At 44.8% G+C, this 12753-nt stretch overlaps 1 protein-coding gene across 1 annotated transcript; it reads left to right on the forward strand.

Moving 5' to 3' along the window:
• The first annotated feature begins 6103 nt into the window (after nt 1-6103).
• HSPA2 (heat shock protein family A (Hsp70) member 2) lies at nt 6104-8781 on the forward strand. The gene is made up of 2 exons (XM_037503496.2): nt 6104-6176; nt 6384-8781. The coding sequence occupies exon 2, from the start codon at nt 6389-6391 to the stop codon at nt 8294-8296; it is 1908 nt and encodes a 635-aa protein (XP_037359393.1). The 5' UTR covers nt 6104-6176; nt 6384-6388; the 3' UTR covers nt 8297-8781.
• Nucleotides 8782-12753: the final 3972 nt, after the last annotated feature.

Raw genomic sequence — 12753 nt, forward strand, 5'->3', positions numbered from 1 at the left:
GTATCTGACAGATAAATACAATATTCCTGGGCAGTTTAAGAAGTACACAAAGACAATTAACTAAAATTCGTATTGCCAAATTCTGATTTCTTTCAATATAGAATGATAGAACAAGTACTATCTCATGACAAACTACAAATTGGGTATCCTCATCAAATATTTATAAAATCTACTGATGTAAAACTTAGCTTTTTCAGAACACTAATTCATTCTCCAAAATGAAAAACAATTTATTCAGAGAAATAACTTTCTTACCAGTACAATTCATTTTATTTTTAGTTTAAGAGCTTAATCCCCCACCCCCACCCCAAAGTGATCAGCAATGATTATTCTCTTCATTCATTCAAGGTCAGTCCCCAAACTGCCACAATTTTGCAGAATTTAGTAAATATTAACAATAATGGCATACTGAATCAGACTGTCCATGTATAAGACAGTCTCACTTTCAGATTATTTCAGACTATTCCACAGGAGTCTATCCTCAAAGTTAGCACCCTATATAACTGATGTAGGCCCGGTTTGTCTGATACTGTCATAATTTCAGTTCTCATCTGGGAAAGTTTATTCCAGGTTCCAATCTCAACCTTTCATACCAGATAAGGTAGTGTTTTACCACCAGCTACTGTGTATCTACAATTTAACTATACTCTTTAAAGGCCATTTTTAAGGACTCAAAGAAACAAGTGGTACACATTTTCTTAGAATGACTGGTGAAGAGAAATATTTTGGGACAGGGTATTTCCAAAGAATTATAAAATGGCAGTATTTATAGAGATCTTAAATATAGCAAACTAGTTCAAGTCCAATTTGCTCATAGGTTCTCAAATTATAGGCTGCTACTTACTCCACCTTCTCTTCAAGCCAATATCATCTCCTCAAAATAATCCACTGCCTTTTTATGAAGGTTGTCTCTGAGTAGGGATTGAGAGTTTCCAGAAAATCCATAAATTGTGTGTCCTATTAATTCTGGAAAAATTTATTCTCACCAAGTTAGTCTCCTAACAACCCATGTAATTTTGGACCTAATCTTATTCGCATCAGTATCTCTAGTACAAATATTTTTAGATGAATTTGTTTCAACTTTTGGTTTCTATAGTGTTATTTAGTACAGAAATAAAACAGGGAGAGAATCTTCCTCTTACACAGGAAAAAATGAAGTTATTATTCACAGTGTTAAATAATGTGCCTCAGGTCCCTTTTAATAAACATTGAGCTAATGAATCACTCCTGTGTTCCAGGCACTTTCCTGGTGCTAGGGATTAATTAGAGATGGTTTGACATATGTTAGAGCTCTTCCTTTTTCCATAGTGTGTAGAATCTAAATCTCTGGATTTTAAAAGTACTTTTATACTCCCTAGTATTTATAATCTGCCAAACATATTTCACTTGTTGAAAATCAGAATTTCTGTGCAAAGTAGTAGAATTAGCAAACTTTGATTTACTGGATGTTAATAAACAAGTTTTGAAAATCCATTATAAAAGTATAAGGAAAGTTTAAAAAAATTGTTGATAATCCTACAATTGAGAGATGACCAGTTTTGATGTAACTTTCATATATGTAAGAAAATACCAAAGTCTTGCATCTCATATTTCCATTTAATTATATGAAGAAGTTTCCTATGTCATTAAAAATCTTGTAAACAATTTTTATTTCTATATAATTCATCATAGGATGTGCTACATGTAATCATTTTATTGTCAATGTTTATGTCATTTCCTTTGTATAGATTATTAACATTTATGTATTTCATATATTCTACCTACAGGTTCTATCATTAGGATGAATTTCACAAAGAGTAATGTTAAGTGAAGGGTATGACAAATTTAAGATAAAGAATATTGTCACATTGCCCTCCAGAAAAATTGTACTAATTTACATTCCCACCAGTAGGGTTTATCTGCTTTGCTGGAGCACTACTAGCACAGCTGAATATTATTTGATTATAAAATTGCTAATTTGGTAATTTTTAATGGGCTATGCTTTTAATGAATTCTGAGCTATCTTCAGCAAAGAAAACAGAACAAATTACTTTAAAAGTGAATACAAATAAAGAAAAATGTAAAAATTCCAAGAATGGTCAGTATAATATTCTAGAACTGCAAAAGCTTATTTCATATGAAAACACTGTCTTTTTAGAAAAGGTTCAGGTTATTATTTCAAACAATTCACTAGGTAAAAAGTTTGAGAAAAAAATATAGTTTATGAAAATGTAGATAAAATTGCTACTTTGGTTTCAGAAAGTGTGTTAAAGAAGAATGTAGTGGCTAGCTGCATATAGGTACACGGCTATTATAGTACTATGCAAACAAATTCCTTTCTGAAGCTCTAATTTTAATGTTTGTATGTCAGAATTTGGCCAGTTTGCCTTCTTGCAACCTTAATTTGCATGAGTTAAGTGAGGGCAGTGTGAATATAAGAAATCTGAAGACTTTCTCAGTTATTTATGCTATCAGTTGTAGCTGGGGCCTTATCTCTGACCATATTTATCAGTTGCACTGGCAATTTGTACTGCCTCTAGTCCACTAGTTCCCTTAAAAAAAAAAAAACAAAAAACCTAGGGCCTCCCTGATGGTGCATGGGGTTAAGACACAACCTATAGGGCCTCCCCGGTGGCGCAGCGGTTGAGCACTGGGTTGCGAAGCTGCCCCAGCCTCTGCAGCACCAGTTCAATCCCCGGCTGCTCCCCAGCTACCAGAGGAGGGTCCCACATGGCGCACAGACCTCTCCTGCCGCCCGCTGCTCTCCTCAGCAGTGTACTTCGGTCCTTCTGCCTGCTCTGCTCCCCGCTCTGGCTCTGGTGAATTCTCTCACCCTCCCGCGCTTCTGACTGTACCCAGTGCTTGTATAAATAAATAAATAAATAAACAAACAAATAAATAAATAAATCTTTAAAAAAAAAAAAAAAAAAAGACACAACCTATAAAGATATCTGCAGCCACTGCTGCATGAATTTTATTCAATCCCCAGCCAGGGAGCTACCCACATGGTGCAGCAGACCTCTCCTGTCTCACCCACTGCTGCCCTCAGCAGTGTATTTCAGTCAATCCACCTGTTCTGTTCCCCCACTGTGTCTCTGGTGACTCCTCTCACCGCCCCGCCCCCGCCCCCCCATCCTAGTTCTTGTATGCATAAATAAATAAATCTTAAAAAAAAAAAACCTACATAAAAGACAAGAACTTCCAAGAACAAATTCAAAAGATCTATACTCACAATTGAAGACAACTTCAATAGAAACTTTTTTGTTTTATCTGTTTTCCTGAAAAGGTTCCCCAGGTCAATTATTTTTCTTTAGCTTCTTTTATAGGAAAGGAGATGGGAATTTTGGTTAAAATGAACTGTTTAGCCAATAAGATTAATAATAGCAAATGTATTTTTTAAAAATTGGAAGTTACACACACTAGATAAAAGGAACTTCAACATTTTTTGATCATAGGTAGCTTTTGTATTCTCAGACAAAAACATTTCTCCAGCACTGAGTCACACGAAGTTGCTGTTACAAGTGCACTGAAAGGATGCCATCCCCGCTCACCGCTCCCCACCCCAACACCTCCGGAAAAAGACCATGGCATAAAAAACCCTTAAATATATCCTGTCCACCTGACCAAACTATTTCTTGCTCGCACTCCGCCTTCCGAGTGACACTAACCTGTATGGAACTTGTAGTTGTCCCAGCGCACACACCACTCTTACCAATGTTCCTCCTGCAGCCTCTGCAAATGCCTTTCCTTCCCTCAATCTGAACTGCACCTCCCCTGCGTCCCCACACACTGCTCTTTCAGGCTTCTCTGGAATTAGGTTTAACTCTTAGACTCCCAACACCACGCCACTTTATTTGTCTGCACTCTCTCACTTCCTGTACTCTCCACTAAAGCTCACTGAGTGACTGTCTCTGGCTCTGTCCCCCTACCCCTTCCCTCCCCGGCCCCCATGGGAAACAGCAAGGCTTTCTGGTTACAGGTTGGGCGTCTTCAGGAGCTCATTTAAAGGACTCGGTTTCAATATCCCATCACCTGGCTCCAGGTATGTTGGGGTTTATAGGGTTAAAAGCTCAGCCTCTACACCGCCCAACAGACCTGGACGGAGGTTTTAAACTGGGAGGGGAGGGGGGCCTCCCTTGTGGCGCAAGAGGGTTAAGGTGCAACCTGTGAAGCTACGGGCAGCCACTGCAGCACCAGTTCGATCCCCGGGCAGAAAGCTACCCACATGGTGCAGCAGACCTCTCCTGTCTCGCCCGCTGCTCCCCTCAGCAATGTATTCAGTCAATCTGCCTGTTCTGTTCTCCATTCTGTCTCTGGTGGATCCTCCCACACCCCCCAAGCCTCTGGCCTGTACCCCGGTTCTTGTATGCATAAATGAACTTTTAAAAAAATTAAAAATAAACTGGGAGGGGACACTGAAGAGGTACCCTGGGAACCCTGCTGAGGCTTTAGGCGGATGAGGGAGCCAGCTGACGGTTACTGAAGCAGTACCCAAGCAAGCATGAAAGCGCCGTGCAGCCCGTTGGGCCCAGTAAAGGCTGATGTTAATTTCAGAGGAACGCAGGGACACTTCAGGACCTGCACGTCAGTGGGTCTCAGCCAGCGCGGCTGTCTCTTAAACCTTAGCCTTAGCCGCCACACTCAGAGCGTGAAGTAAGAAAGAACCAAACTTTTTTCAGCGGCCAGAAGGGCACTTTCGCCTTCCACCTCTGCTTCTCCGCAGTAATTCGATAAATCTGCCTTTTCTACTTACCCCACTGTTCAGACACATCCTTCAGTTTCCCTTAAACACGCTGCTTTTCCCCTACCTCTCTGTGGGTTTATGCCTCTCACCCACCTTTAAATTCTACCCCCGAGGGGCGCACTCACCCACCTGCCTGGGCCTTAAACACCACCGCGCGCCTCCGCGGGGATGATCGTGCGGGGCGGGGCGCGGGGTCCCCAAGTCGCTCCTCAGCGCCGCTTGGAGAATACACACCTTCGCCGCGCACGCCAACACACACACACATACACACACACACACACACATACACACACACGGAGCACTGGAGACCGAAACGAGGAAAAGTCATGGTGGGAACACGGCGATGAAGCCGGGAGGTTTAAGCGGCGGGATGAGCAAAATGGAAAAGTGCAGGAGAGGAAGCTACAGGCGGGCGCGAGGGAGGCGTGGCAGCCGGTCCTCCGAGCCCCCAGCGGCCGCGGGGGCCGCTCCCCGCTCCAGCACTCAGGCAGTTTTTTATTTATTTTTATTTTTTCTCTTTTTTTAAAGATTTTTTTTTTTAATACAAGAGTAGGGGTACAGGCCAGAGGTGTGGGGGGTGGTGAGAGGATTCACCAGAGACGGAGCAGGGAGCAGAACAGGCAGCAGGACCGAAGTACACTGCTGAGGGGAGCAGCGGGCGAGCCCGGGGAGGTCTGCCGCGCCGTGTGGGTATCTCCCCGGCCGGCCAGGATTCAAACCCGCGCTGCGGAGGCTGTGGGCAGCTTCACAACCGCCTGCGCACAACCGCCTGCGCCACCGGCGAGGCCAGTCAGGCAGTTTTTATGGGGCGCTCGCCCCGCTGAAACGCTAGGAAGGCAAAATTCCAGGAGGCGGACACCAGCGCTAGTTTCCGCCCCCGCCGGGGGAGCGTCGCCCTCACGCGCAGGCCGCGCCAACGCCCCATGCCCTCAGTTCTCATGGCGCGGGCGGAGGGAAAAACCCGGCTGGGGCCTGATCCCTTCGCGCAACCAACTCGGCGTGACCTGTCCCGCCCCTGCGGGCTGGGTTATGTCGAACAATTGGCATCAAATCGCTTCGGGAATTCAGCGTCCAGCAGGGGCAGCGCTGCTCCCTCCCCGCCCCGCTCCCCGTCTCCGCGCCCTCCCCGCGCCGCGGACTTTCCTTCCAGAAGCCGCTTGGGCATCCGCGCTGCTCATTGGCCACGGGCACTGCCAATCCGGTCGACTCGAGCGAATCCCGCCTTAAGCAACGCCAAGCGCCAGAAAAGGCGCGCACCTGACCCCCGCGCGCGAGCCTAACGCCCCCTCAGCCGCACGCGGCGCCACAGGCGCGCGGCTCCCCGCAGCGAGGGGCCGTGGGCGGGCTCATTTGCATAACGACCGCCCCTCGCGAGCTCCCCGCGCCCCGCCCCGGTCCCGCCCCTCGCCCAACGCGAAATCTGTTGGGCCACGGGCGGGTCACTCCGACTCAGGCAAGCCTGTAGCGGGCGATCCCGGGAGCGGATTGGTTCTGGGAGTTTCCAGAAGGCGGCTGGGAGGCGGCTATAAGAGCGGGGGAGCGAGCGGGGGGAGCGGGGAGACGCTGGTGGCGCTCGCGGTGTGCGGTGCGAGGCGACCGTTAGTTGACGCCGCGGAGTTTCTGTCCTTGGTGCTCTCGTCTAACGCCCCTTGCCTTTCAGTCAGGATGTCCGCCCGCGGCCCGGCCATCGGCATCGACCTGGGCACCACCTACTCGTGCGTGGGGGTCTTTCAGCACGGCAAGGTGGAGATCATCGCCAACGACCAGGGCAACCGCACCACCCCCAGCTACGTGGCCTTCACCGACACTGAGCGCCTCATCGGCGACGCCGCCAAGAACCAGGTGGCCATGAACCCCACCAACACCATCTTCGACGCCAAGAGGCTGATCGGGCGGAAGTTCGAGGACGCCACGGTGCAGTCGGACATGAAGCACTGGCCGTTCAGGGTGGTGAGCGAGGGGGGGAAGCCCAAAGTGCAGGTGGAGTACAAGGGCGAGATCAAGACCTTCTTCCCGGAGGAGATCTCCTCCATGGTGCTCACGAAGATGAAGGAGATCGCCGAAGCCTACCTGGGGGGCAAGGTGCAGAGCGCCGTCATCACCGTCCCGGCCTACTTCAACGACTCGCAGCGCCAGGCCACCAAGGACGCGGGCACCATCACCGGCCTGAACGTGCTGCGCATCATCAACGAGCCCACGGCGGCGGCCATCGCCTACGGCCTGGACAAGAAGGGCTGCGCGGGCGGCGAGAAGAACGTGCTCATCTTCGACCTGGGCGGCGGCACCTTCGACGTGTCCATCCTGACCATCGAGGACGGCATCTTCGAGGTGAAGTCCACGGCCGGCGACACCCACCTGGGCGGCGAGGATTTCGACAACCGCATGGTGAGCCACCTGGCGGAGGAGTTTAAGCGCAAGCACAAGAAGGACATTGGGCCCAACAAGCGCGCGGTGCGGCGGCTGCGCACCGCCTGCGAGCGCGCCAAGCGCACCCTGAGCTCGTCCACGCAGGCCAGCATCGAGATCGATTCGCTCTACGAGGGCGTGGACTTCTACACGTCCATCACCCGCGCCCGCTTCGAGGAGCTCAACGCCGACCTGTTCCGCGGGACCCTGGAGCCGGTGGAGAAGGCGCTGCGCGACGCCAAGTTGGACAAGGGCCAGATCCAGGAGATCGTGCTGGTGGGCGGCTCCACCCGCATCCCCAAGATCCAGAAGCTGCTGCAGGATTTCTTCAACGGCAAGGAGCTGAACAAGAGCATCAACCCTGACGAGGCGGTGGCCTACGGGGCTGCGGTGCAGGCGGCCATCCTCATCGGGGACAAGTCCGAGAACGTGCAGGATTTGCTGCTGCTCGACGTCACTCCGTTGTCGCTGGGCATCGAAACGGCTGGCGGTGTCATGACCCCACTCATCAAGAGGAACACCACCATCCCCACCAAGCAGACGCAGACCTTCACCACCTACTCAGACAACCAGAGCAGTGTGCTGGTGCAGGTGTACGAAGGGGAAAGGGCCATGACCAAGGACAATAACCTGCTGGGCAAGTTCGACCTGACGGGGATTCCCCCGGCGCCCCGCGGGGTCCCCCAGATCGAGGTCACCTTCGACATCGACGCCAACGGCATCCTCAACGTCACGGCCGCTGACAAGAGTACCGGTAAGGAGAACAAAATCACCATCACCAACGACAAGGGTCGTCTGAGCAAAGACGACATTGACCGGATGGTGCAGGAGGCAGAGAGGTACAAATCGGAAGATGAAGCCAATCGTGACCGGGTCGCAGCTAAAAACGCGGTCGAGTCCTATACCTACAACATCAAGCAGACCGTGGAAGACGAGAAACTGAGGGGCAAGATTAGCGAGCAGGACAAAAACAAGATCCTCGACAAGTGTCAGGAAGTGATCAACTGGCTCGACCGAAACCAGATGGCAGAGAAAGATGAGTATGAACACAAGCAGAAAGAGCTCGAAAGAGTGTGCAACCCCATCATCAGCAAACTTTACCAAGGCGGCCCTGGCGGCGGCGGTTCTGGAGCCTCCGGGGGACCGACCATCGAGGAAGTGGACTAAGCTTGCACTCCAGTCAGCGTAAACCTCTTTTCCTTTCTCTGGTTTTTCCCTTTTGTTTTTGTTCTTTGAATGTCTTTGTGCCAAGTACGAAATCTATTGTAGGAGTCTTTAAGCGCTGTGTACGCATATGAAAGGAAAGGTGCAATAACTTAGTTTCATTATAAAAGCTTAGTTCTAAAGTTTGGTTTTTAAAAACATTATTTGAGGTTTCTCTTTAATGCAGTTTGCGTGTTTGCTGAATTGAGCATTTTTTGTTAGCTTAGTTTGTGCATGGAGATTTGTTTGAGATGAGTGAGAAACCTGAAGTTTGCACACGTTCTGTGGAAGCTTGGTAACAATAAAATATATAGAAGCTTGAATTGTTTATTTTTATGTACTACTTTAAGAGTAAAGTGAACGCAGCAGAATTGTTAAGGACAGGCATATCTTTTTGCAAACAAATGCATAAGTACAAACTTAAAGTAAAGCTGAAATTGATCTCAAAATTAGTCTTGGAGTCTTCAATTTCCCCTTCTCAATTTACCCATATAGGTCGTTAAATAAGATATTAGCATGATGTGAAATTTAACTCAATCTTGTCTCATTCCCAGATGAGGTTCCTGCTTTGAATTACCAGCAACTTAAAGGGAGAAGGTACGGGTAACCCCCCCCCCCAATCCTTTAATGCAGAACCCACACTTGGGTCTTCCATTGTATACAAAATCCTGAAGTTTGGCGTAAGTGTTCAAATGACATTCCACCTGAATATTCACAGAGTACAGCACAATCAAGCAGTATTCTGGGTCACTGTGTACAATGACACTTTCTCTTAACCAAAGCTGGGACAGGAGTTGTCTTTGGTAATTGCTCAAGGTAATGCGAAACAAATTGTAAGCAAAACAGAGAGGGAGAAAAGGCTAGCACCTGACCCTGGGGGCACAAGGTAATAAGAAACAAAAAACACAGGCCCTTGAAAAAAGAGCCAGAAGGCAAGCTTAAAAGCCTCTTGATACCAAGTCTCCAAATTTAGTCCAAGTTGTTTTAACTTTAACTTTCTAATAAAACAGCTCAACTTCTGAGCTAATTCAGATTTCATAATGGTGTGTTTCCAGCAGTTATAATTACTGTTGGGGGAGAGCAGACAATATAGATTTTTTTTCTGGTTTGAGGACCATAATGTTTGTAATACCAGCTTTCAAGTCATTTTTTAAAAAGACAAACTACAAGATAGTCCTGTGATTTGATAATACACAATTTATTTCAAAATTTGTACAGATAGGAATATTGGGATCCTTAATGGAATCCACTATCCTGCACTTAAGTTTTCAAATCCACATCTTTGGGAGAAGGGGTTTCATGTTTTATTTTTAGTGGAATGGCACTTCTGTTTTGTTTGGACTTCTTTAGGGGGAACTTGGGAGAAATTCAGTAATCCTGAATGGAAAATGAACAGTTAAACTAATGTTTTCACAGCACAAACATTTTGATACATCTTTCCATCTGATTTACTTCATATTGTTCACAAGATGATAGTGAATTATAGATGTTATATTTTAAATTTAGTAATGGGCCCTTTTGTTTTGTGCAGAGATTAATTTTCAAAATAATAGTATGAATCATTTAAAAGCTAGAGAACAAATTAACTCAAAAATATTGGACTTTGGTAATTAATGCCCTCTCACAGGGCCTGATTCTTAGGTACATATTTTTTTTTTTCTCTTTTTTAGCAACTTTCACTTGGATGGGAAGGAAGATAAGGCAATTGTGAAATTGCTTCAAAATAAACTTTAGCACATTGTAAAGGTAATTGCTATTTACCTTCTGAAAAGCTGAAGACAACTTGTGTTTTTCAGTGCTGGTTCCACGTTGGAGGCATTAGGGTGTTTCATTGACAACAGATAGCATCACATTAATATTTGACAAACTCCCCTGGTTCTGACAGAATCAGGTGAAGAGTAACTTAGAGATGTTTAACATACATCTTTTAACAAGATAATACCCATTCTATTAACCTTTTATTAGTCTTGTTAATAATGTTAATCCTTGCTCTGGTTGCAAAAAAAGAATGGCGTCTTTCTTTTTTTCTCTTTTAAGTGCAACTTGATATTGGTATGACTCATTTTAGACCTCACTTCAGAAGGATTAGTTTCTAAAGAGCCAGGAAAATGACCAGTGTTAGTCTCTTTGATCCCATGCCTGTCCTCTGATCACTTGCTGTAATATCCATGTAGATATTTAATTTTTGTTACCTTGAAAGTCATTTGTAAAACTACCATCCTCGTTGAGTGCTTTTTATTTAGTTTTGTCTTCTCAAATTTACCTATGTTTGAATATTACTAAGATAAAGCCACCAAAGTAGCCATTCATTGTTTGCTGGGTTGAATTGAAATGTAATCAGATAACTCCTGGGAACTTCTTTGCAGATGTTAGATCAGCCATAGTCGAATGACAATGGAAAAGGTATTTGATGTTAAGAGGAGGCTAAATTACAGTTTAAGAAATAATTACTGTAGCATCACTTGAACTTGAGGTAGAGAGTTATGCTAGGGACTAGTAGTGGTCCTGACTAAAGCAAATGCAGTAGGTACAGAATGCTAAGTGATTGAAAAGTAGATTACTTAAAATAGGAATTTAAGTTTTTACCTGAAAGTTTGATAACCATAATTGCTCCTGTTTTGAGGTAATAGACACCTCTCGAAAGAAGGCATAGTAGATTGTTCAGTGTTAGAAATATGTGAAATTTTAAAACCAGCTCAACTCTAAATTCTTACAGTATTTGATATGTGTAAAGGATATTCATTAAAACTTGTACATTAGGAGACATTAATACTACTTACATATTTAAACAACATACATTATAGATATTTAATGTATCACCTATTCAATATGTTAAGGAGACTCAAGAATTTCTTTAAACTACATAATATTAAGCAGGAATATAATTTGGCTGTCTAGCGAAATCAAAAGATCTCTGTGAAGTTCAAATACTAGCCTCATGATAAGGCATTCAAGTCACCTATTTTAAATTGAATGCAGTTTATAAAAGTTGTGTTGTGAGACATGTTCCCTTGCCTTTGGGAAATTCACCTACTTCAATTCACCTACTTTAAATTAAATGTAGTTTATAAAAGTTGTGAGGCATGTTTCCTTGCTTTTGAACATTGGAATAAAAAGAAGTTTTTTTTTTGTTGTTTTTTTTTTTAAAGTTGGGTATTTTTTTTTTATATATAGAGGCATGTTTTATTTATTTATTTGTTTGTTTTTTTGTTTTTTATACATGCACTGGGTACAGTCAGAAGCACGGGAGGGTGAGAGAATTCACCAGAGCCAGAGCGGGGAGCAGAGCAGGCAGAAGGACCGAAGTACACTGCTGAGGGGAGCAGCGGGCAGCAGGAGAGGTCTGTGCGCCATTTGGGACCCTCCTCTGGTGGCCGGGGAGCAGCCAGGGATCGAACCTGCGCCGCAGAGGCCGCGGGCAGCTTCGCAACCCAGAGCTCAACTGCTGCACCACCGGGGAGGCCCAAAAAGAAGTTTTAATATATCTCAAATCCATATATCAGAAGACAGTTGCTAAAGGAATTTTTGGTTTAAAGAGCAACAAGATTATTCATTTGCTTCCCTGTATTTATTTAGGTATTAGGAAACTATTTTGAAGGACTATCCTTAGCATTAAAATTAGATACAAAATTTCATTTCTTGAAGAAAAATTATAAATCTTTAGAAAACACAATATTCTTGATACATCTCTAGAAATGAAAATATTTTAGAATATATTTCTGAAATTTGATAAGGTGATGTTGAAATGTCTTTTTTTTTTAAGTCTTTTTTGTTTTTTTTAAGATTTATTTATTTATACAAGCACTGGGTACAGTCAGAAACACGGGAGGGTGAGAGAATTCACCAGAGCCAGAGTGGGGAACAGGACAGGCAGACCGACGAAATACACTGCTGAGGCCAGCACCGTGCTGCTGGACAGGTCTGTGCGCCATGCGGGACCCTGGCCCGGTGGCTGGGGATCAAAACGGCGCTGCAGAGGCTGCGGGCAGCTTGGCAACCCAGTGCTCAACTGCTGCACCACCAGGGGAGGCCCGAAATGTCTTTTTCTTAAATCAAGAAGTCATAGGCTCCTTCATCTCTTTGACTGTAGATTAGTTTATGAATTGAAGGTTGGGAAATAACCAAAAATGAAGTTACTAATTCAAATATTGGCACTGCTGTTTTCTTACGTGATGATTATTAAAGGTAGAATAATAACACTATAAAAACCTATTATGACATTTTCATAGTATAAACATGCATTATATACAACTAATGTGTAAGGACTAAAATCTGTGACCAGTCACTTAGTTATGTGCTCTTATTTACAGGAGCTTGGAAACTTTCTCTTAATTAGAAAAAAACAAAAAAACAAAAAAACACATTCCCTAAGAGCGTAATTGGAATTCTTGTAATTTTATCCCTACTTTATAACATCATGA

This window comes from Talpa occidentalis, unplaced genomic scaffold (genome assembly GCF_014898055.3).
Source record: "Talpa occidentalis isolate TD23 unplaced genomic scaffold, MPIMG_talOcc4v2.1 talOcc4.11, whole genome shotgun sequence".
Classification (NCBI taxonomy): Eukaryota; Metazoa; Chordata; class Mammalia; order Eulipotyphla; family Talpidae; genus Talpa; species Talpa occidentalis.